General features: G+C 45.9%; 1 protein-coding gene across 7 annotated transcripts in view; it reads right to left on the bottom strand.

Annotated features, from left to right (window-relative positions):
* ASAP1 (ArfGAP with SH3 domain, ankyrin repeat and PH domain 1) overlaps positions 1 to 26247 on the bottom strand; it is a 312023-nt gene that overhangs the window by 39128 nt on the left and 246648 nt on the right. For all 7 annotated transcript variants that reach the window (XM_074353079.1, XM_074353081.1, XM_074353075.1 and 4 more), the window contains 7 exons: positions 24643 to 24743; positions 19951 to 20020; positions 11522 to 11609; positions 9417 to 9465; positions 6359 to 6522; positions 4745 to 4878; positions 2732 to 2823 (listed from right to left, as the gene is read on the bottom strand). In XM_074353079.1, coding sequence (XP_074209180.1) covers positions 2732 to 2823; positions 4745 to 4878; positions 6359 to 6522; positions 9417 to 9465; positions 11522 to 11609; positions 19951 to 20020; positions 24643 to 24743 — 698 coding nt within the window. The remainder of the gene's footprint in view (positions 1 to 2731; positions 2824 to 4744; positions 4879 to 6358; positions 6523 to 9416; positions 9466 to 11521; positions 11610 to 19950; positions 20021 to 24642; positions 24744 to 26247) is intronic.

The following is a 26247-nucleotide window of genomic DNA, read 5'->3' on the forward strand; positions in this document are numbered from 1 at the left end:
CCAAAACATTTCACGACCTCCAAGACCCTGCGTGTCTGGCCCGTCCCTGTTTCACGTGGCGTCTCCCAGCACCCCCTCCTGGCTCGGTTCTCTCCAGCCACACCTGCCTTCTTGTTTCCGTGTGAACACGCCCAGCCTGCCCACCTCAGGGCGCCCACACACACTTACTGCCCACCTGCCTATGCCCATCCTTCCAATCCTCTGCTCTCAACTCAAACATCAGGTTCCTCAGACCCTCCCTGACCCGCTAACAAAAATGTCCCTGCACCTCAACCTCTCACCCTGTTAGGATTTCTTCCTAACCCCACTGCTGCGTGAAATGATAGTATTTACTTTCCCTTCCCTGCATTTTCCACTCCCTTGTCAAAGTGTTAGCAGGATGGGGGCCGTCTTGTTCACGACTGTATCTTCAGCACTGAAAAGTGTGCCTGGAACACAGAAGTTGCTTAATGAATCATGTGAGTGGTTTAATTACATGCTACTGGAGATTCACTTCATTCTTCCAGGTTGCTGGCTGAGTAAGAGAATCTTAACAGTAATAAGCACAATGACAATGACAACAGGAACAGTAAACACACAGCACTCTCGATGTGCCCAGAGCAGCTCTAAGCTCTTCTCACTTCACCCGGTCAGTTCTCCCCACACCCTCGGAGGTTGGCACATTTTTCGGATGAGGAAACTGAGGCACAGATGGTCAAAGCTACTTGCCCAAGATCACAGTTTAGGAAGAGGCGGGGCCAGGATCCGAGCTCCGGGAGTCTGGCTCCAGCGTCTACAATCTTAACCACTATTTTCGAGATGCGGAGAACCACGAGCTTTGGAGGGGAAGGTCTGACGGAGGCCACAGAGTTGCTGGGGCGGTGTGGATGCTGCCTCCCACAGGCGAAGCGGGAAACAGAAATCTGAGCTGTTATGAAATTTATCCTAAAGTAATGCCTTTGAGTTTTGGGTCGTGTAAACACTTAAAAATGCTGGTGTGGGCAAGATGGGGCCGTGTGTGCCTGAACACATACCATCACCACGTTTGTGAAATAACTGCAGATCATAATTGTCTGTGGTTGTCTTAGGATCAATCTAGCTTCTGAAAGTCCTGTTTCTCAGTAATGCATGAGCTCATTGGCGTGAAAAAGCCATCCAAGTGGTTTCTGTGCTAGGGTGATGCTTGAACATCTTAAGCCAGACGCCGCCCAGATTAGGTTAGGGTACTACGTGTGCCCCCAACACTCTGAGTTTTCTTCTGTGACACTTGGTACAATTATGACTAAACAATTAACTGTTTAATTTCTTGGTTCACACTGAGCTTCCTCTCTAGGCTCCAGGTCTCATGAGCACAGGGTTCTATCTACTTTGTGTTCTGCTGTTTCCTGAGCCTCTACCCTAACATGAGACACAGAGTAGACATACAATATACATTTGTTGAATTCAAGAAAAGACAACTGCCAAGAGGCCTTCTGGGAGACTGATTTCATAATTTCAGAGTGAAACAAACATGTCCCTTGAATGTGGCCCATAACAGTTCTAGTGCTTTGCCAATTTGGTGCCTGAATAACCACTGAGGAGGGGCTGGCAAAACATTCAGGCTGGCGCTGACTTCACAAAGGCTTCCCTGATCACTTGCTAGAATTAAATCTCTTTTCTCCTGTTCATCCACACGATTTAAAATTTTAAAGGGTGAATTCAATGTAAACATTTTTGAATAGGTTTAAAGACTCAGACGACTCAACCAGAAAAATATCAGAAAGTGTTTACCAAGGGGTCTCATGCCTATGTCCGCCCCAAAGTAGGCACTTTTATTAGTTTCCTGGGTATTTTCCAGTGTTTCTTCAAACAAACCCTGTATCTTTGTTCAAATAAATCTATATGTTTATATATTCTTCACTGTCCAAATCTATTTGGTGTCTGAGTCCCCACAGTGAAGATGAGAATTCAAAAGTGAAGGGATTAATCAGTAAATATCCCAAAATTCAGTTCCTGAGTTTGGACAGGGTGTTGTGGTCCAGGGCAGCGGTGGTGGGGCTGGGGGTTAATGTGCACAAAGGCAGTGTGCTGTGCACAGTGCTCTGCACCCTGCTGTTTCCACCTGACGGTAATCCCGGAGATCATCTCAAATCAGGACACAAGGAGATTCCTTACTCCTTTTTACATCTGCAAAGTGTTCCGCTGTGTGCTCATACCTTTTATTTAATCGTATGTCTACAGGCAGACGCTTGAGTTGCTCCTAATCTTTTTCTATTACATAACAAGAATAACTTCCCAGAAGTAGGACTGCTGAGTCAGGGTAAATAAATTCCTAACTGTGATAAATGTGGCTGATCTGACCCTTATGGACAGGGTACCATTCGCACCCCCACCAGCAACACAGGAGAGGAACTGTCTGTTTTCCTGCAGTCGTGCCAAGTGGGCTGGTAAGTACTTGGATTTCTGCCAGTCTGATAGCAATCTCCCATTGCTTCTGTCTGTCTCTTATTTATCACAACACGTGATGACTGAGAGATAATTGTCCGTATGAGGATTTATCCTCCACGGAGCAGCTGCAACTCCCAGGGGAGGGGGATGGTGAAAATAACTGGCGCATTTCAGAAATATACTTCAAAATACGTTACTTTGCTCTTATTTCCCTCATAATGAGATTTCCTCTGGGGGAAAAATATTACAACCACTGAGAAGTTTTGGGGGGGGTAGACAAACAATTACAGAGCAGTAAAGAACTCAATGTATTAGAAGTACTTACATGTCACTTGAAGGAGTGGGTTTTGGTGAGGGGCTGGGTAAATTTGCTTCCATAATATCATTAAAACTATTGTTTCCTACATTCTTGGCCAGCTGCAACATAAACAAAAATAAAACAATATGGCAAACTCCTTGCTACTAGTTTAAGAGTTTCCTATCATTTGCTTTTGAGATTTCTGAATACATATTTCCCTTCATTTGACCCATTTGAGCCATCCATCCATCCAGTCAACAGAGAATGTAATGAGCACATACTACATGCCAGGCACTGAATTTCTGACTGCTGGAATCACAGAGATGGGTGAACCATGTTCCCTCCTGTAGGAGTAAATGGACCAGTGGGACATGGATAAGAAGACCAGTAATTTTCACAAAGACAATGTGATAAACACTATACTAGAATAGGATGTGGTCCTACACACACACACACACACACACACACACACACACACACAAACTGAGATTAGAAAGAGTAGGTTCCACATATACACCTAGGTTAAATACTTAATGAACAGCAATAGCTTTTCAACCACCATCACAACTCATTTTAGATAAAGCAGATTTTTTTTAATGAACTTTTTTTTTTTTTAGGGGAGGAGGTTAATTGGGTTTATTTATTTCTGTATTTTTAGAGGAGGTACTGAGGATAGCATGTGCTACATCACTTGAGTTATACCCTCCCCACAGATGAAGCAAATTTAACACATGCTGGACAAAAAAGAAGGTAGGACTCCTTCGTATTTGGGGTATAAATTAAGATGGTGCAGGCAATTAATAAAAAGGCCCCAAGAAGCATTTTCCTTCTGGGTTCAAGACCCTCCCAAGAAAATTTGTCTTGAAGGGCTTCTGGTCATTCAGATAATTTGGGGATCAATGCAAAGTGTAAGGAACATTCACACGATCAGGTTTCTTGGGTTTACGGTACAGTAAGTGTTTAGGATTCAACGCTTCCTATTTCTAGTTGTCAAACTGCGTTTCATTTATACAAGTCAAGGAGAAGGACTGACACCATTATCATACTGAAGAAGAACGTCTCAGGTATGAGGTCTGAGCCTTTCTGTACAATCCTGAAGTGAATTAGGGAGCCATGTACCTCTATGATACTTCCTCAATCAAGGGGCTCATACACCCCCAGGCAGACCACATTGTTTGATGGGTGCTCAGATGACAAAGGCTGCCGGCTGGGTGACTAACTGTCCTGACTTTGGGGTGCTTTTCTCCAGACAAGGCTAGTAGTGATAAGCTTTCAGATTTTTTGAGCCCCAGGCTCATTCAGGTTCTGCTCAAGAGCCACCTGAGGAGAAGCCCTGTTTTACTTCAAACACTTTCACCCTCAGTATAAAGACTCTCTGACAGTGCACCAGGGTTCCAATCATGCAGGACCGGGCGCGGGGCCCCAGGCATTACGGGAGGTACCAGGTGGGCCTTCCCCTCCTTGATTTGGTGATCTGCGGGATCAGTTTAACTTGGACCTGATGAGGCTCCTTTTCCACATCACAAAGCTAAACACCATGACTTCACACACAACTTTTTTTTCTCACTACCTAGAGAAATTAAGGAATGGTTAGTTTATGGTAGGAGCGAACAGGCCACTCCCAATTCACATGTACTTTTATAAACTTATAACCAGTGAAAATACAGAAAAACTCTTCAGTCATCACTGTGTTAAATAACACAAGGCACTAGGTAAAGCGAACATGTGAGCTCAGCATCTAACTCCCTTCAGTGCCGCGTCAGTGACCCGCACAACAAAGTCATTCCTAAAGGAAAAAAGGCAGCTTTGAAAAAGCTTATCCCCAAAGAAAACAGCCGGTTTAGTAGAGCTAATTATAGAAACGTATGATTTGCCAGTTCCTCAATCAGGAAATAGAAACAGCATTACGCACCACAAAATTTACATTTTAAATACTATGCAAATTCACTAAATTCAGGAATTGGAATTCTTTAAACTCAGCAGAAACAGTCCCCCCGCAAAGGAATATATTAAATACATTCATGACAGGTCACTACTTACCAAGAGTTCAGACGTTCCTAATTTGTCTAGTTCCAAAGACTGAATGCGAGAAATATGAACCCCCATTTCCCTATGGATGCCCGAACATTCTATACAGGTCAAAATGCCCAAGTTGGTTGAAAGCCAGGTGGGTTCTGTGGAAAGAATTTTAAAGACAAGACACCTAATTTTAGTGTGCCAACTACACAGGAAGCTAAAACAGTAGGAAAATTTGTTACAAATGACAAGGGGAAGATTTAAATGGAAGAAATGGATGCCTGCAGTTTAGCCTACGGGCTATAAAAACTAACCTGTTAGACAGCAAAGAGTGTGATAAGACAAAAAAAAATTCCATTTGATGTTGATCATTAAATATCAAAAATTAAGTGCTTCACTTTTGCAAAAATGTGAGAAAGACTTTTCCCAGGAGGCCTATGAACATCCTTAGGCCATGACTGCCCACTGCCAGTATCACTCCCGAGAGTGATGGAGTGAAGGCTTATTAAATCCAGCTCCCAGGGACCACAGCCATCGTTCACCTCCAAGCTACAACTTGCCTCAACCCCTCATCCTCGTTATGGCTTCTCCACAAGGACTCTTGCTAATGAAACAGCTTTTTCTAGGACCCCTAAGGGCCCCAGAACACAGGGACAAATATTTCTATGTTACCAAAATCTTCAGGGTTTCTTTTCAGTGGCAAGCCTCTTTTTGACTGGTTAATACCTGAGTATTTACTCCTCCCCTGCCATGTCCCGACACCGTGATCACTATCACACATGCACACGGAAGCAGACAACATGGGACTTGCCTCTGAGGTGCTCGTGGCATGCTACATAAAGAAGTCTGTTGGCCCAGGTAAAGCAATAGGAAAGCACATCACAGTGCTTAAGAACGGGCCTGCATGACGTCCTGAGCCCTAGTAGATTCTGTGGCCTTAGGCAAGTCACTCCACTTCTCTGAGCCCCCCATTTTCTCATCTGTAAAATGGGGGCAGTATTAGGTATCCTACTCAGAGCTTCCGTGAGGGTTCAGTAAGATATTATCAGCACAACAACTAGGGCAGTCCTTATTACACTCTAAGCACTGAGTGCGTGTTAGCTACCCAAGTACCACAGATGCCAAGTGAGAACAGACATCTGGAGGAAGGTGACACAGTGCAATACAGAGGTTGGGGAGCGTTCACTGAGGAGAAAGGAAGGGAAGAAGTGTACTGTGTTCCAGCCAATGTCACGTACATGGTTCCACTGAGTCCTCACAGCAGCTGAGGTTTGGGACCCCACTTTTAGGAAAAGGAAACTGAAGATCAGAATAGTAAAGGGATTTAGCATGAGGTCAGCCAGGCGGTGAGGGGCAGGCTGGGGATTCAAAACCAGGAGGATGGACTCCACATTCAGGGCTCTCTCCTTACTGCCCATGGTGCCTATTTAACTGGACCTTACAGGAAAGGGAGCATTTTGGCAGGTGACCATTTAGGGAGAGCAGGTGGGAGCTTTCCAAGGAGAGCAAACAGCAGGGCTAAAAGCAGCTCAGAGGTGGGACCACTCAAGCTGGGGAGGCGTGCTGGGAGATAAGGCTTTGAAATAACTCGCTTGTTCATTTTCTGCAGGAAGAGAAGGGAGGTCTGGCGGCAAATACCTGACGAGCCGCAGTCGCAGCAGACGTCGTTCCCCGGGAGCCGCTGGACGTCCTCGATGATGGCTTTTGTCAGGTCTTCCAGGCTGTTCTCCCCCGTGCTCTGCTCCCCGCGGAAGGCCATGGTGAGGGCCTCTTCTTTGCTGTTCGTCAACACTGATATCCACCTGTTGTCAAACACAGGAGGAAGGAGAAATAGGGGCCTGGCCACTGCTCTCCCCTTGCATGGCAAAACAAATCTATTTTCATCCAGAACTTATAAGAGACCCCCTCATAGCAATAAAATGAGGAAAAATGAAGGAAATTAAACCTGAAAGAGAGAGAGCATTGAAGAGTGGAACATAACACACAGGAAAAAGTGAGAGAAAGAGAGAGGATGAGAGGCGAACACCAACCACCCAGGACTTGTGGGAACACACAAGGCGCCTGCATCTCTGCGTGGACTGAGGGAAGGGGTGTCAGAATGAAGGGGACTCAGTGTGGGACCAAACCCGTGCAGGGATGAGAACGAGCAGGCGAGAAATGAACAGGAGGCAGAAAGACAGTTTAGCAATAAGGCATCTGTCTTCTGGAAGTCCAAGTCAGCGGGGACACTTAAAAGTGAAAAACGAAGGGATACTTCATTAGCAGCCATGAAAATTCATGTTTATGAAAAAGGTACCTTATCATGGAAACATGCTGATGTTTACAATATGAAAAGTGCTATATACATAGCATGACCACAATAGGTACCAAACAAAATAACCCTTTCCTACCAATCTATGCATAAAACCACCTAACACCCAACAACAGGGGGCTGATGAATAAAACCTGAAAAAAAAAAACCCCACAAAGTGGACTAGTTAACCAGGTATCGAAATTTAAGTTTTCCACCAATTTCTGAATGACACTGGGGACATGCTCACAATATAATGTTTTGTGAAATAAACAGGGAAAAAAACCCCTGTTATGTGCTATAAGATCAAATTTAAATGTATGTGTAAATTATATATTTTGTTTAGGGGAAGGAAAGGCTAGAAATTCACCAAAATGCTAACACTGCCAGTCTCGAGTGACCTTCTGTAGGACAAATAAATAGACAGACTGCTTAACTCTGTGCCTTTTGGCAATTTTCCAGATGTATAATGGGCTTGTATTACTTTCATGAAAGAGGAAAAAATAGACAAGTTAATTTTTAAAGTAGAAAATGAAAAACATTCCTAAACCATGGTTTGTTCCCACCTCCTGCACAGACAGCTCATAACCACTCTCAACAGAGAACACAGAAGTCCAGAACTGTGTCTTGAAGGAAGTGTGCATAGGAAACAAAGGACTACCTACCAAAGGCTTGGAATAGGTAACAGAGACAGCAATGAGAATTAAAAACCAAAGCAAACTGCCTGGAATTGTGAACTGCAAGTCACACCTCTGACTCTAGGTGGCGCTCACCTTCACTATGTCGGGAGAAATAACACAGCTCAGCTTTTCTAGTGAGCCAGAAAAACCAATGCTTCAAAAATCAACTGTCTGGGAATGGAGGGTGGGTTTGGGTGGGCATTTAATACCTTTTAAGTTAAATAATTTTTTTTCTGTCATTTAATCTCAAGTTAGAAACTAGAAATTGTTCTGTTAGAAACAGTTCAAGAACCTGGGCTCCACAGGACAGATCACTGTGCATTTTGTCAGCAGCACCAATGACGATGAAGTTTTCACTGGACCCGAGTCCCTATTTTGCCTTCTTTAGGCATTTTGATATTTTTATCTAATGTTATCAGTATCTACAATGTGACAAGTACTTATAATTTTTGAAATATAATCCTCCAACAAGCCTCTGAGTCAGGGTTTATTTATAACGCTTTACAGAGGAAGAAGTGAAGCCTGGAGAGGTTAGGTGACTTGCCCAAGGCCCTACAGTGGGACTGGTATCAGACCGGGACGAGAAAACAATTCCCTGACCCACTTTTCAGAGTTCCCTGCCTCATTTGTCTCTTTACTGGAGAACTCATGACAAATAAAAGAATAAAGAAGTTTGCCAAGATCATCTGAAAACACATATTTAAAGGACAATCCATCTTCTGGAGGAATAATTCAAATTTGGTGAAATGGCTACATTTCAAAGGGGTCAAGAATCAAAGCAACTATTTCTGACAATTCTTTAAAAAACTTCAAAACTATTTTAAAGTAACAGGCATGCAAAAATATAAGAAATAAAATAGTGCACAACTGTGTTTTAATACTTTAAAAGTCACTTTGAATTTATGGGAATTTAAAAAAATGGCACTGGACGGGAAGCTTTACACATTTTATCTCGTCTCAAAATCCTGCAAGGGGGGTCTAGTTCCCATCTTACTGACAAGAAGGCTGCGGTGGGATGATCTTCCCAAAGTCAAAAAGCCACAGACGAGCAGATTCTGGACTAGAGATCAAGTCCGCCCAACTTTAAACATGCAGCTGCCCTTTCCACTGTATCTGCCTCCTTCCCCGGTGGGATGAGAAGGGTTTCCTTTGTTCAATCCACTGGTCACTTTCACAGGAGGAAGCAACTCAGCGAGGCAGTGCAACTCCCTCCGTGTAACTGGGAGGAAAATGAATGTCTTTCCCTGCAGAATGCCAGGACCTCCTACTCAAAACCAAGTCCTCCACCACCACCACGAGCACCCAGAAAGAACCCCAAGTGCAGCCATTCCACTCCACCACATGTGAGTCACCTGAACAGGGAGTAAACCCTCCCCAAGTGCAGCTGATGGGATTAAAAAGGAAGAAGGTACGGTCCTTGTCCTCACGAGCTCTAGGTCTCCAGAGGGCTCAGGCTGAGCAGGGGGTCCACCCAAGGGCTGCGGGGACCAGAGGAGGGAGCACAACCCTCACGGTGGTGAGGCTTGAGCAGAACCTTGAAGGGGGCACCCAAGTTTCCTGAGCACCCCAGGTGGAGACGGGGCACATGTGAAGGCCCGGAGGTGAGAAACCAGCATGTGGAACTGCCAGGAACGGTTGTCAGTAACAAAGCAAGCTTTAAGGTGCACCGTACAGGAGAGGTGCTTTTTAATTTAAGGCATCCTGCCGCTATTTCGAAGCTACTTACGCCACATAATCCTGCTCGTCTTCTGCCTGAAAGTGGTACGTCCTATTATCTAAAACACGAAAAAGAGAAAAAGGCAAAACCTTAGCAAGCAGAGTACCTTCAGGTATCGTGCAAATTCTGGAAGTTCCTGGAGGAGGGGGCACGTTAAGAGTAGGATTTTAGTATTATTTTATTTTTGCACCGTTCTGTTTCAGCCGTTACACAATTCACTATGTCAATGTTACTTTCCTGAAGTGCAACAGGAATACAACAAAATAACTGCAGACACCATGGAAACACCTAGTACTTCTTTTGGAAAAACGAGTGTGTGTGACTGGCCACGTGGTATCAGTGACAAATCAGAGTGCGTGCTGTCAACTCAGTATTTTACTTTTTAATTTGCCTCTCACTGGTTTTAACTTTTTAAAATAATTCACTTTCAGAACTGATTCATAACTCACAGGGCAGCCCCACCAAGCAGGCCCATCCTGCCCCAGCTGCCCTCTGGCTGAATCAGGCTTCAGGGAAGAGGGCTCAACCACTGCTGGAGGGTCATCGTCAAGCTGCTACCCAGGTAAGGAGGGCACAGCCTAACTTGGAAAGTTTGGGCAGGTGTACACGAGGGAAGTTTTTTCTTGAAATCTGGATACGTTAGAGTGCTTCAACGTATTCATACAAACTACCATTCACTTACTAGCCAGTCACCCACTGTGTGACTGCTCCAGGCGAGGCACCCCCCCACCCCGCCCCATCTCCCTGAGAGAGACGGTGTGCATGTCCGAGAACACGCCATAGGCATCAGAGCCCATGAGCCTTGGCTGAATTCCTGCTTTACTGCTGTGAGACCTCATGTAAGTCGCTGAACCTCTCTGAGTCTCAGTTTTTTTCTGGTTAAATAGGAAACTGACAGGGCTTTTGTAAGGAGCAGCCACAATGTACATAGAGCACCTGGCACATAATAGACGTTCAATAATTATTATTGAGGACCTCAGATTCTCAAATTGAGGGGGTCTAAGCTTTCTGAAGTCATAATATAATTCCTACTTTTCTCATCAATAACCCAACAAATCTCTTGGTCATAAAAAAATCATGAGGAATCTGAACTTCAAGAGATGCTGCAGAATCCAGCTTAGCCTCCACCCAGGGAGTCTCACAGCTGACTGTGTCTTTGGGGTTGAGACTGTTTTTTCCACTCACAGGACTACATCAGAAGGATTTCAAGGGGCAGGAAAGTATTTCTGTGTTCTACATACAGACCGTGCACGTGGGCTGCTGGCCTGCCCCGTGGGGCCTTACAGAGAAGGAACAATTCTGAAGGTTAGTGTTGTAGGATTTCAGAACATCTGTGAGTCAGTTTATTGGCACTGACATCCTCTTCCTTTACAAAGAGAGGGTCCCCTCAGCTACCATGAGCACCCATGGGACCAGTGGAAGCACAGGGAGCCAGCCTAGAGAAGAACCACTCCCCCTCGCTCCGAAGACTGAGAATTCAGGCTATCAGTTGGGGGCTGGGTGGTCATTACGCACCCTCATCACAGGAGAACAGAACACTCTGACCGGTGGAGTAAGACAGTGACAGAGTGGTGTCATCGACTCATGAAGTCTGAAGGCAGTTTTGCTTGGAAGCAAGGAAATGACTTTTCCTTTAAGAGCTCGATTTTGCAGGGGTAAAACTCTGGGCAGATCAGTTACACAGCTCTAGTGGCACTTGCCACCTGCACTGTCAAGTCTGGGTCAGTGTTTCTTACCCACAGGTACACATCAGAGTCACCTGGGGACACTTATGTCTGGGCCTCACACCAAAGACTGTCAATCAGCAGACGCAGGAGAGAAATGGGAATGTGCTTAGAAAAATCCCCCCGAGGGGATAAAGCTGTGTACTCATGGTCGAGAACTGGTCTAGGCTACTGTACAAATCTAGATTCGACTGCGGGTCAGATCTGATGCTTTTATGCCTTCCCACCCGCAGATGGGCTCCATGTACAGAGGCCAGGGGGTCCTCCTAGAGCTGCATGTGCAGTAGAGCAAGGAGCCCTGCTTGGGAAAGCCGTGGCTTCCAACCCAGAGAATGGAAACGGGCAGGTGTCAGAATCCACAGTAACCGACTCGCGAGAAAGAGGACTCACGTGATATCAGGTCAAAAGACTTCTTGTCCTCGGCATTTGGTTTCACCTGACAGGTGAGAAGGTTCAACTTAGCTGGCTGCCTGTTAGACTGGACAAGAGAGAAAAGGGAGAAGTTATGTGCAGCCCTCTCCCCTGCAGGCCCAGTGCCCTGGGGGGCAGGTGTGTGGGTTCATGCAATAAATCTGAGAAAGTCTTATTTGCCCCATTAAAATTCTGAATCTCCTTAAAGGAAAAAAAATGTTACATAGTACACTACTTGTTCTTTTAATTGTTCATAAATATCCTGGTGATTAATCAGAATGGAACCGAGATAATCCATTTTTCAATGAAGAGGGGGTATGACCCACAGAAATGTGCCCTCCTGGAACTTTCACACAACCAAGCGCAAACGGTTGGCGCTTTCATTACCGCATCTTACTGGGAGACGCAGCTGAGTGTATTTCCTTCATTCACTCAAGAAGACTCCAGTAATCAATCACTCCAAACCTGATCCACAAATTTTGGTTGCAAAATGAAATTTACATTGCTTCTCCCAAAAGTACAAGGACAATTACCACCTGTGAGACATTGCTTAGGGAGCCCCAAAATCCGGAGAGAGGGAGAATCTAACGAGGATTTCCTATCGCTTTTCAGCAAATCTCTTGGTAACACATGTAATTCATACAGAACCTGCAGTACTAGATCGTCATGCTAACATAGGCTTGGCCCAGGAAGGAGTCTCACCATGCAGTGTTCTGGTCAACTCTTTCTTGCCCTCCTGCCTGCATCTGTCCAAGGTCACATGCTGGCTAACGGTAAATGCCAGCTCCCTGCAGGGACTCAGCACGGAGCAAAGTCCTGAGTGTCCGGGCTGGGCTCTGCTTGAACAGAAGTCCGCAGCAGTAAGCGATGGAACTCTTTAGCCAGGCCTGTGTACCTGGCCCCAGTGACGGTCATGCTTCTGAAAATCTCCATGCCAGAAGCATTTGCACTCAAACAACATGAGTCTTTAGGGAAAACAGAGGGGAAGGAGGTAGGGAGGGGTCCCACCAGTGACTCAGTCAAAGCCCTGCACAACAGAAATAGTGTAGGATCAACATAATTTCAATGACACACCGTCTCTCATTCTCAATAATGGACACTTAATTTCCATTTACCTTTCTATGGCTGCTGGAAAGTTTCTGAGATCTTCTGTGGTTTCAAGGAGATTAGATACAGAAAGCAACATCCCTTGCCCTGAATCTATCTGTTCCAAGCAAGCTCTCTAGGGGGTAAGTGAGAGATCCCCGGGGATTTCATGTTCGGTGCATGTACATGTGACTTAGACACGTAAACCAGAAGTAAGGTCCTACACAGGACAGTTCCGCCTAAGGGAAATAGCGCTCAGGAAAGGATTCCTGTCCTGCAGACTGGTTATCAAACCCAGAACAGGCAGGCAGGAGATCGTGGGTCTGCAAATCTTTCTTAGATTAGACCTGGAGTTTCCTAAAGGCCTCAGACTCCAAAACCAGCAGCTGCAGCCCCAAACTTTGGCTGGGTCCACTGTACAAGGAACTGTTAGTCCTCATCTTTTTGGGTGTCGATAAAATTGCTGCATTTCCCATATGAAGGGCCAAAGACATCTGACAGACTGAAAAGGCAGCGGTGCCAGCTAACGGGGAGACTGTAGAACACTGCGTTCCAATTTGGCATCCACGCTTAAGGGAGGATGCAGAAAAGCCTGGGGAAGATCAAGAGATGATTAAAGGAGTAGAAAATGGGAACTTTGAAGATTGCTTAAAGGCATCATTTTGTTGGAGGAAAGAGGCTAGGGAGTGACTTAATAACCATTCTCAAGTACATGAGGGCTGTTATTGGGGAAGGTGGGGCAGCTGTTTTCCATTTGCACCGATGAAGAAGAAATGCACTCAAACTGTGGAAGATCTGAGCCAGACATAAGGAAGAACTTCCCAAACTTAAGTTGATTACGCATAAGAGGGCTCCAGTTTCTTAACCTAAGTAGAGAAATCTCTTTGAAAACCTTAAGAATTTTTTAGACACCATTTACATTTGAATGTGGCAGAGGGTTAATTAGATGATTTCTTTTTTCTTCCCAAATCTTCCCGACTCCCCGAGTTTCTGAACAGCCTTACCAACAGATACAACCAAGGAACAGCTACAAAATTTTAGAAGAGGAAAAAACCACTCAGTTAAGTATTAACTGATTCAGGAAAATTAAACAGCACTGCTCACCTCTCATTTCAAAGCAAGGGCTACTTCAATGTATGTTACCTGAAAACTTCTGATGACAAGGGTCTTGTACAGTTTAAGTCATTCCGTGACTGACTTACAACCTCAATGATGATGACACGTGACAAGACTCCCTTGGAAGTTTGTCGAGTCGGCTGGACTGACCTTTGCCACATCAACACGCACTTCACTCGACAGACACATCTTGCCTGTACACAGCGTTCTTCCCCCAAATGTGAACTTGAGCAGCAGAGAACACAATTTTTGACAGCTGGCGCAGCCGGCGTGGCCAGCACCGAGCCCAGGAACACCAGGCACTGGAGTGGGCCACTCAGTCCATGGACCAAGGCGCCGGCAGCCTCAGAATCACTGCAGCAATAAATGGAACTCGAGGTTTGTGTAACTTTCCAAAACTTCCCGGTCCTTTCTGGGCATTTAGTACTAACGTACAGGTGTACTGATTAAAGAAGGCACTCTCCTGGCGGCTCAGCAGGCTAAAATCATGAGACAGGATGACCTGCCCCGGGCTACATCACTGTGGAACAGTTTAGGAAATGCTTTCATACTAAGTCCAGGCAAGGAAAAAAACAAAAGGAAGAAAACTAAGGCAACGTGTATGTTCTGAGTCCTCAATGATGATTCCTACCACGCTCAGAATAAAAACCCTGTTGGTACCAGCACCACCCATACTGCTTACAGGCTCCTTCCGACTTTAGCTCCTGCTGATCTGCCGCGCCCCCTGCTGGCGGTGAAGGGCACTGGCCTCCCTCCCGCACCTCCCTGATCACTCTCCAGGCCTCTCCCCATCAGTACCATCCTGCCAACCATTCTCCCCTGACTTGCTACCCCCTCGCACCTGCTGTGCTGACCTCCTGCTTCTTGTCTTTCTTCTCATGAAGAGCAGAACTTTTTCTGTTTTGTTCACTAAGATGTGTCCGGCCTATAGTGAGCACTCAATAAATACTTACTGAATAAATGAACCCACTCCAGGTGCCTCACACGCACTATCTCATATGCTGCCTGTGAGGAAACGAAGTTTTTTAAGTCTCTTTTACTAAGTAAGATGAAGAGACGGAGGCACAGGGAGGTTAACCAATGTCCCTAACTTCCCCCAGAAAGGAAGCAGCTGAGCCTGGAGCAGAGCCCAGGCTGGAGTGGACCAGAGCACCGCTCCTTCCCTCTGGGTCCCCGGGGAAGACAGCCACACGAAGGCCCTCAAGGGCAGCCCGGAGCCCAGCCCACGAGACCACCTCCTTCTGAGAAGAGAAAGGATTAGATAAAAACAGCCAAGGTTCCAAAGACTAACTTCTATTTTAGTATCTTCTCAGGTCATTTGACTTCCATAATTGATGAAAAGAGAAATTCTGGAAGCCTATTAGGAATCCCTATTCCCTTGTCCTTTTGACAAGATATTTATGAAACCTCCACCACAGCTAAGCCCGTATGAAGAGCAGGTGGTCTGCGCCACCAAGCAGCCATGGGGCCCGACCATGGGCCTAGGACCACGGGCCCGGGGCCCGAGCTGGAGAGCACCGAGGACTTCCGCAGGCCCCAGAGGCAGCCCCGGTCCTGGGCGAGGACTCGGAGGAGGAGCAGGTTCACCTGGGGGGCGAAAGGGACAAGGCAGTAGGTGATGCGGAGGGAGCAGCAGGGAGGGTGCTGCACGTGGGCTGAGGACTCACAGCCTGTCCCAGGGGCTCGGGCCACTGTAGGGAGCTGGTTAGAGGAGTGCCCAATTCGACTTGCATTCAGAGGGGTGGCTGGTGGAGAAGGCCGAGAAAGCAAGCTTGATGAGTAATGACGGGGGCCTGATTAAAGTAACGGTCGTGGTACTGAGGGCTGGACACTCAAGATACAGCTAAAAAGAGGCTTTTAATACATTATTCAAAAAGGAGCCTCTACACAGTGAGTGGCTCAGCCGGGCCCAGCATCTGAGAGGTGAGTGGAGGGGAGGCCCCGCCCCTGCAGGCCCTGCTGGTGAGCCGCATCTTTCAGAAGCGAGAGGGCTCTACTCCTAATAGTCATGAAACCTTTCAAAAATGAAGGCTGTGAAAATGAGTATATACATGCTCATGTATAACTGAAAAATTGTGCTCTACACTAGAATTTGACACAACACTGTAAAATGATTATAAATCAATAAAAAATGTTAAAAAAATAAATAAAAAGGTAAAAAAAAATGAAGGCTGTTATGGTTGTTCTCTGAAACTGAGGCTTGTCCTTTTCTAGATTTTTCTTTTTATTAAAAGAATGCATATTCACTGAAGAAACACGAGGAGACAAAGTGCAATAAAGAAACTCAGTGTTACTTGTTAACCTCACTTTTACACCCAGATAGTCCTTGTTAATACCCCAACTTTAACAAGACGTGAGGGTGAAGTGTCTGCTTTTAGAAAAACACGGGTTGGCTCAACTTGTATATACTGTTTTGCAAACAGCTTTTTTCAATTAAGAACATACCCAGAAGTGTTCGTTTTACACGGGCACGTGTGCACACGCACACATGCACACGTGGCAAAGCCATGAGCAGGTTTCTGGTTTTTGAAAACGTTCCCACTCTGGACACGTTCCATGAACAGAAGTGATGTAGATACCATCCCTCTGACACAACGCGCTGCCGCCCAAAACAGAAGATGCTGCTCAGCTAGGAAAGTCGGGAGAAGCACATGCAGAAACAGAATGAATCGATTCTGATGAATGTTTCTGCATCTCTGGAAAGAAAACAAACACCACACGTCTGCCCTTAGACAGCCCAGCACCACGGGGAAGTGTTTTCGCTGGAAGTGTGAAGTTGTCAGCGCAGGCCTACTTTTGTTAGCACAAAACAGCTGCTATTGGAATTAGTCTCCAGAAATGAAATTACGTCCCCTCACCCTGCTAAATTGGTCTGCTTCACAAACAAGAAGTGAACATCATTAATTACTTGGGAAATAAGCCTAACCAAGCCAGGCTGAGGCTGCTGGGTAGAAAGAGGTAAAGATAAAATAACAAAGCTCTCCTCACCTCCTAGGCTAGTGCTTGGTAACAGAGCTGCTCAGATCCTTATAGTCATTTCAATTTTTGTTCAATAAATAATACTTATTTAGACACCTACTATGCCCTAGAGGGACAAATATGTTTGGCATACAATCAGTAACCACAGTAACCAGCCTGGCAAGAAGTTAGGTACACGCTAAACACCTATCTCTGCAGAGAGATCTTATCTCCAAAACTTCAGTACATTAAACTTATGGCTTCTGGAAAGTACTTGGTTTTTTGTGGGGCAAGGGACTAGTTTTCATTTATTGGACACCTAAACTGCTCAGGACTTTATGCAAGTTTCATTACTCCACTTCTGCAATAACTCTGTGAGCCAAGAACCATGCTGTACCCATTTTACACATGAGGAAACTGAGTCAGGAAGCTGACAGTAAACTGACCAACGTTTTATAGATAGTAAGCAAAGCTGGGATTTACATAAATTTCTTCCCAGAGCTGTTCCCATTTGTCATACTGTTTCCATGTCAAAGGAAGTCTCTGGGACATTTGCAGAGCTAGTGAAAACATCTTTCCTTTTTTACCCCTGTCTGATTCTTCCTTCCCTGGAATGGCCAGTTACTTCATTTCCCCTCCAGATCATTTAACACTCCTGCTGAGAAACCCCACTCATTCTTGACCTGTTCCACCTTCCACAATTCCCATCCTGTGGCCACAATTAAAGATACCCCCATCCCCTCAGTGACCCTTCAGACAGCTCAGTGGAGAAGGAGCTGATCACCTAACTGAACTAATTCATCCTAGAGTGTGAATGACTATGAATTCCCTTAAACCTCCCAACCATTTAAACCATAGGACTGATTTCTAGTCGGTAGAATGTGTGTGTGCATGCAAGAAAGATATATTTATAAATGGTGGTTTTCTTGACAATCTCTTATTGCAGTAACAAACCTGTTATTTTACTTCTGAGAGTACGTTCTGCTCTAGAATCAACATTAAACAATGCTATAATGTAAATACAAAAAAAAAAAAAAAAAAAAAAAGAGGTTACTGGGGCTCCTGATAAGAAATGGGGCTGATGTTACTGCAACTGACCAGAGTGCTAGTTGGTCATCATTTAGTCATTTCCACAAACATTTAGAGTGCCTACTATTTGCCAGTACATAGCATCTGGGCCAGAAGAGAACTTTTAAACTCGTATTTCCTATTTAACTGCAGTAACCACTTTAATCCATGCCTTGTTATCCAACAAGAGTTCAGACACCGAAAACCCTCTAACTTAGGATGGCTGTATGAGGTGCGTTAACTTGATGATAAAGCGTCTGAGTTACGGAGTATGTCTTTAAATCAGTATTCTCGTTACATTTTATCAACTAAATGGTCACTGAGTTGCTGAGACAAAAATTTCTAACAGGCTTCTATTACCCTTACAAACAGACAGCAGTTAATGAAAACGAGGGCGGCAGCAGCATCCTGACAATTACACAGCACTTACTTGTGCCAGACCCTGTGCTCAGTGTAGTTGTGAAGATTAAGGGATAAGCACTATTACAGTTATTCCATTTGACAGATGAGGAAACCAAGGCACAATACAGTTAAGTAACTCTGCCTTTAGGCTCAAATCGGACAGATGCCCGGTCCATCCTCAAGGCCACTAAACACTGCAGCCGATGTGATGTTTGCTGTTGATTAGACCCTGAAGAAAACTCAGAAACCTCTGGCTTGGCCACAATACTATGTTTGGCAGGGAAGAAAAAGGGAGGGTGGAACTTCTTCTCGTACGCAGTGCTACTCACTCGCTCCACCCTCTCGGTGATCTCCCGTCACCCGAGCCGCCTCCCCCACAGCAGGTTCTTAAGAAGGGCAAGTAGGTGAAGAGGATAAGGCCATTACATAACCTGTCAAAATGTGTACTGACGAATAAAATGCCACCCGCAGCAACACGGATGGACCTGGGGATCGTCATGAAGTGAAGTAAGCCAGAAAGAGAAAGAAAAACACCGTATGACATCACTTATAGGCGGGATCTAAAAAACGACACAAATGAATTTATTTACAAAACAGACTCACAGACACAGAAAACAAACTTATGGTTATGGAGGGTGGAAGAAATAAATTAGGAGCTTGAGATTTGCAGACACCAACTGTATATATAAAATAGATAAATGACAAGTTTCTACTGTACAGCACAGTGAACTATATTCAGTATCTTATAGTAACCTATAATGAAAAAGAACATGAAAAGGAATATATGTATGTATATGTAGGACTGAAAGATGATGCTGTACACCAGAAACTGACACAACACTGTAAATCAACTATACTTCAAAAAAACCCCACAAAGCTCCCTGAAGACCTGCCATGAGACGGATCCAAGGCAAGAAGGATGTGGAGTCTGGGCACACACAGCACATCTTTGACTAAAAACTTCCCCTTCTACATAAAGTCAAATGGTCGGCAATTTTCACTTTAGTGCATTTAACCTGAAAAACACTCCCTGGGAGTGGAGAAGGCATGACATTTCCCCAGGGGCTTCTCTAGTTTTTGTCTCTGCTCACACACAAGACTTAGACTTCACTCAGCCACTAAAAATCGGAAAGTATCAGACACAAGTTGGGCTCAGGAAAGTCAACTGGAGACCAGGCACGACCACATCCAGGCAACTGCTGACCACATGCTCCATCCACACCTCACGGGGCAGCAGCTGAATCGTCTCTCGTGACTCCAGTTGCTTGATGGGCACCGTTCTAACTGCTGCAGCCCCAAGACCCCCCGGACGCCTCTGGAATGTGCCCCGAGGCAGGTCCACTTTGTAGCTGCTCAGGAATACATGTGACCCAAGAGAGGCCACACTGAAGTTCTGATCACACTGTGACATTGTAACACTCACTGTTTCACTTCCTACGTTACTTTTTCCTTCCGCCATCTTTATAATTCAGAGAACTTTAGGTTTTCCAGACAACCAGTAATATTTCCCCTAAGATAAGATTATAAAGTAAAAGAGTACCTGATGCGCTTTGGGGGAGCAGAAGACAAAAAGTTCTGGTGGAACAAGAGAACGAGGCAGGACACCGGAGGAGAAGAGAGGGCCACTTCCTTTTGTAAAGGAAGAGCCTAAATCCTCTGACCCACTCCGTACATTAAACACACCTGGGGAAGCTTTCAGGGCTGGTTACACCACGGGTGTGCTTTCCAGTCCACGTGGCCAGAAGGCATCACAGAAGGGAAACCAGCAGCACACTTACTGTGGCGTGGGAGATGGTCAGAATCCCGTTCTTGACGGCGCACTTCCTTCTCTGCCACACTTTCCGGATCCTGAAGAGGGAGTCAAACACAGCCTAGTACGGTAACCGGTTCACACAACTGCACAGGGTCACACGTAATAATCATTACCAAGAAAAACTCACCAACCCCCAAACCAAAAACCAGAGAACCTGGTTGCCTTTTATTATCCAGCTGGAGAGTGATTCAGACTAGTAGGCAGGTACAAGGATGCTCGTTCGAGCACTGTTTTTGATGGTGAAAACAGGGAGCAATAGAAACAACAGAAATCGAATAGCAGGAGAATGAATAAACACATTATAATTACATTCACACTACAGAGTATTACATAGGTGTTTAGAAGAATAAAGTAGCTGCCTATGTGCTGATAGATTTAGATTTTTAAAGCACACCAATGACTGAAAATGCAAGCAGCTTTAAGATAAATCAGGAACCATCTAGTCATGTTAAAATTTCAGACTATAAAACAGCGCTCCAAATTTTCTACGGGCATATACATTTATGCACTAATGTACAGGGAGGGCCTGGAGAAGGATACCACTCTGACCAAAGTACTCCACCCTGGGGAGATGGCTCAGATCTGTATTAGGGATGGCACTAAGGAGATTTTAACCATTATCTGTGAATCTTTTATAAGCAGACTGTATTAATCTATTGCTTCTGTAATTAAAATTCGATTTTAAAAAATAGGAAAGTAACTTAAGGTTTTTGTCATACAAGGAAGAGTGGGAGTGGGGATGCCTCTGGATACAGAGAAGCAGCTCAGGGTCCGGGGCTCAAAGACAGGTCAGCGTCATTTTTGGTGACCTGTCAACCTCTCCTCCAGTGTCCTTCCTAGCTAAGACGGTACCTCAGAGCCCCTATAAGAGAATCATTCGTGATTCTTTGGGGAAAGTCAACCTTGGCCAAACTATTCGCAAGTGGCTATGAGTGACAGGCACTGAAAAATGGGAACCGATGATGCTGAAGGGTGGAAAAAGCCAAACAGGACTAATTTCAACTTGGAGAAGTTTTTTGGTGAAGCTCCAGATACAGGGGAGAGACTGCACGTGGGGCAGATTCACACCCCTGTGGGCAGGTACAAAAGCACGAGCTGAGACCACTCCTATCAGGTGAACAGAAGTGAGTGGGGGGACAGTGATTCTCCAGGCCAGGAGAAGGCGGCCCAGGCCTTCTGTTACCATGGAAACAAACATCATCAGCGAAGACCGCGGTAGCGTCTCCCAGGCATTTAAAATGATGTCCTCCTGTGCTTCCTTTTCCTTCTCAAACTATTCTTGTAAGAAACCTGCCACAACACGAATTTAAAACAAACTCTGAACACAGAGAACACTGTCTTCTTGTGTATGAAGCCACTAGAAGCACATTTCTCAGGGGGAAATAAGAATTTGACACCATCTGACTAAAAGTAAACTGAACACAACTGCTCAAAATGCTAGTCTCCTCTGGAGGCAACGAAACACTACTAATTCATAAACTACCCTAAGATTATAGCTAAACCACACTTTCCCCTGAAGCACTGACTAGGGAAAAGTTGGATGAGAGGTGATTATTCATCAGGTAATCAGACCTGTGTTTGGTTCATGCACCCCCGCGACACATCCCTCGTGCCACGGACCCCAGAGACTCACTTTCCTTGTCTGTATTGGGACAAGGTCCACCTTCGAGACTACTTTGAAAAAGTATATGCAAAGCAACTGCTCCTTTGCCTCTCAACAAATACCATTGGACTATACAGTTTTAAAACTGCTTTTAAACATTATAAATTGCTTTTAAAATTGTATAAAAATCCTTTAAGTGACAAGGAGTATTCCAAACCCAGGGTCGAGAAATCACTCGTGCAAACGGTCCTTAGGAGAAAAATCACACAACACGTCAGCAGCCGTCTCGGGTGGGTGCGCTCGTCCTCACACATACATACGCGTTTCCATTTCCTCTCTTCCACAGAAAGCAAACACAAGCAACTTGGGGTTACCATTTTTTGTCTTTTCTGCCTGTGCAATTATTAGGTTGGGCCACCCGACTTCCAATCTGCTTCCCAACTGTAAGATGCAACAGTTCTTTCCTCATCTCTTCCCAACAGATGGTAGGCAGGACAAGGGTAAGGACCGCCTCTCACCTCCCTTTACCTTCCAGCATCTAGCCTCGGCCTCTAGAGTGCTGAATAAATGTGTGCAGAATGGGTGCATGAAGGCAGGACAGATCAAAGGCTGGCGGAGTCAGGGGTGTGAGCTTATGCCAGTTTAAGCCTTGTGTATCCCAAGGGTGAGCAACAGAAGCAGTGCCCCTCTGAAATACGAAAGGGAGATACCGTGGTATTAATTCAGAAGGCCCAGGTTGAAGTTGGGCTCTTACACTTACTGGCTATATGATCTTAGTCAAATGACTGAGTCACTCTGGATGAGATGCCTTACCTACAGAAAGTGTCAAAGGAGGCAACTGAGAGGTACCTGGTGGTGTCTGGCAGGCACACAGCAGATGCTCACAGCATGATTACCTTCCTTGAACATTGTAAGGTTTGAACTATGCAAGACCCATGAAGACTCTGCTGACTTATCTTGGGCATGCAGCTATTAACCACTTCAGTTAGAAACAGGCAACTCTAATTCCAAGAAAATCATGCTGACTTTAGGTGAGTATTGTTAAAAATATGTCTGTTCTGTGCTTCTGCTTCAAAAGATGTGTAACAGTCCACTGCTGCCTGCAACAGAACACACACTAACTTTCCATTTGATGGCAGAGTAACAGGTCACCACCGTCCTAAGTGACGCCTGCACCACTGGTGTGCAGGATAAGGGAGCCGAGCCCGAGATTACAGGATTAATAATTTATGTAGTAACGTTAGGTACCATGCAGCCTGGGCTACAATTCAGTCACTGTGTCAGTTAAGAGGAGCCCAGTTTAAAGCTGCGATTGTGGCATTTCTTCTCTTTTTCTCTTTGCAGGACTTAATAGTTAGCTGGGGAGGCTTCTGTTTCTTCGCGCTCTGTTTCAGCGAACCCCGCCGGCCCTACCGTTGTCGTCCAGAATCTGACCGCCTTTTACTTTTGCCCCTGTGCTGCTGTCCCCGCGGCCTCCCACCAGCTGTGCTCTGGGTGTCTGCAGCGGTCTTCACCGGTCTCTCTGCGTCTGCTCTTATACCAGTTCTGGTACAGGAGAGCAGCTTTCCGGACACATCAGATGATGGCAGTCCTCTCAGTAAAACCCTCCCACGACTCCTCGTCTCACTCAACGGTTCCCGAAGCCCGTGTGGGCTGGTGCCCGACCCCTCTGACCTTGTGTCCTCTGACCCCTGGCACTCCCTGTTCTCCTGAGTGTCATCACACAGAAGCCTGCTCCTGCCACCCCTCTCCCCCAGGTCTCCATTTAGATCGCCCCCTCACTTCCTGCAGGTCTTCCTCAATGACCCCACGCACGGCAAGCACCATCCCTACGTGCCCTGTGTGCCCTGCCTCCTCCCTTTCCATTCTCCACAGCATGTTACCATCCGACCCCTGGACATTCCTTCTTCATTGCCTGTCTCCCTGCACAGAACGTAGTAAGCTCTATAAGAATAAGGACTTTCTCTGGTTCAGTGCTATATTCCCAGCGTCTACCACAGTGCCCGGCACGTAGTAGGACTCCCAAAGGAGATCTGCTGAATGCACGAGGAGGAGGATGAGCAAGACTCACAGTGAACCCAGAAGTGTGCAATTTTAACAAACAGATTAAAACAAAATGAAAATGACTTCGATAAAGGCAAGGAGCACATAGCCATGAACGGTCAGAAGACAAGACGCTTTCTTTTAAAAAAAGATGAGAAATAGTAAAGCGGATAATGAAGATTCTATTCATGTTCCTCCTGTGAAGTAGAATCATTTGTTCAAGCAACAGAAAGAAGGTGTGTGGCAGGACTGGGGAGAAAAAGGGCACAAGATGTGGCTGGAGAGGGAGGCAGGGGTGAGACCCACATGCATCAGGGAGTCACTGGAGCACTGCAAGCATGGGAATGGCCTGCTGTGCTTTGTGGAGAAGGGGACGGGTGAGTGACACAGAGACCAGTTACGAGGCCACCAAAACAGTCCAGGAGAGGCGATGGTGGCTCATCCTAGAGCAGGGCGGCAGAGCTGGCAGGACATGTTAGAAATGGAAGAGCAGTATGAAAATGAATATATACGTACATGCATGACTGGGACATCAGTGCTGTGCACCAGAAATGGACACACTGTAACTGATGATACTTCAATTAAAAAAAGTAAAAAAAAAAAAAGAAAAAAGAAATGGAAGAGTGTGTAATGAGGTTGGCTGTGGTGCACAAGGGAAGAGGGGAGTCACAGCTGACTCTGGGGGCTGGGGCCTGGGGGCGTCCGGCAGGGTAAGTTGCAGTGAGAAAAACCAGGGACGTGGGCGAGCGTGGAGCCGGCGAGAATGTGCTGGTCCTACTCAGTCCCTGCCGTCCTCAAACTGCACCTTACAGTCACAAGGGCCGCCTGGGGACCACAAAACAGTTACTGCTTCTTCTGAAGACAGCAGGTTCAGCCTGAGACTCACCTGAGGACAGCAGGGTCCCTGAGGTCTGAGGCTGGTGCATCAGACACCGCGTAAGTGTGTCTCCCGATGGGAGAGGCGGGGACATGCTCCCAGGCGCCTAAACCCCAGGCTGGCCCCACACCTACCCATCACTCTTCTTCAGCAGGTACCCCTTCTTCTCGCTGCCGTACTCCTTGTTGCCCTGGAGTTGATGCATGCTGTACCCCCCCTGCCGGCTCTGGGAATCCTGGAAAGGAGAAGGCGTGGGTTAGACAGATGCTGGAGAACATCCTCAAATCCTTAACTCTACTCTGCCACAGAGCCCTTGCCCGTTGGTCTGGGGCTAAGAGAATGATGGACCTTTAAGAGACGTCAGGTCCTCGGCTTTATTTTCGAGGAGGAAACTGGGCAGCTGAGCAGTCGCCAGAGTCACAGGCAAGTCCGAGGGAGAGCCAGGGCCCGGGGTTCGGATCTCCTGTTCCTAGTTCAGAACTCAGCTCTACTTCAAACACACTGCAGTGACCCACTACTCAGCGACTCCAGCCAGTTCACACCGGCAGCAGAGGTGAGCACAGGAAGAACTGAAGGGGCCACCTGGTGCATGCACCCCGAGAATGCTCCCCTTCGGGACCGCCTCTCTGTCCTGCTAAAATGCCTGCGATGGAGAGGACACCCTCGGTGTGAGGTACTAAGAACTGCCATAAAATTCTTGTTTTGTAACTAACTAGTGCTCTGCAAAAATACACCTATAACCATGCTTTTGATTTAAAGAGATGACTCTATGGCAGTGAAAAGTGACAGGGTGATAAGGGTTGATGAAAGGACAAAGATGCCAGCCAGCTTGATTTGACATCAGCATTCCCACAGATGCCTCCCCCCATTTCTAAAGACTGCACGAGCAGACGCGGCCCCTGAACTGTGGAAATGTGAGAAATAAACTAACAATGCTGAACTGAAGGATGAGAACACGGGGCTTTAGACACGGAAGTGGGACAACACGTTCTCACAAAAAGTATTGACTTACTCTCCTAGACTTCGATCAGGAAGGGCAACAGCAAGAGGAAAAAAAAGGCAGAACATTTGAAAATACAGTTAATTTCATTGATAGTCTTACTGTCTATAATTTAAGCACTTTTTATAACACAGAGAAAACATCACTGTAAAGATAAGACCAGATCTCTCTCTCACACGCACAGCCTTTAGAATCATGATAAACTCTGGGTGAGGAGACAGTAAAAGTATCTTGATCAAGTTTCATTTCAGGTCATTTGAGAATAGGGAGAAAAAGCTGAAATGGGAGAGCATGAGGCACGTACATTTCACCAAGATAAAATGGTTAGCAAACCTCAAAGTGTGTGTAAAGGTGATCGACACCTCAGTGAAACCCAGTTAATTACCCAGAAAAATCTAAAAAAAGTGACACACTGTAGGAAGATCCTTGGTTTTCCAAGTGAAGACAACTTGATAATAGTAATATCCAGTTCATAAGCGGCCCCTGAGACACGACGGTGAGGAGGCAGGAGGCTGAGCAGCCCTTGCTGACAGACTGCTTCATACTCTGTAAACTTGTCGTGAAGACATTCCCTACGTATATTGCCTAAATTAACTTTCGCCTACATTAACTTTACGTTCCGAAGAACAAACAGATCGGACAGGCCTTGCCTTACATCAAACATGGTTTCAAAGGTGAATAAAGTGGCTGAACCCTAGGCTTTGACCTCAGAAACCTATTCCATGAAGCCAAACAGGAG

Source organism: Camelus bactrianus, chromosome 25 (genome assembly GCF_048773025.1).
Source record: "Camelus bactrianus isolate YW-2024 breed Bactrian camel chromosome 25, ASM4877302v1, whole genome shotgun sequence".
Taxonomy (NCBI): Eukaryota; Metazoa; Chordata; class Mammalia; order Artiodactyla; family Camelidae; genus Camelus; species Camelus bactrianus.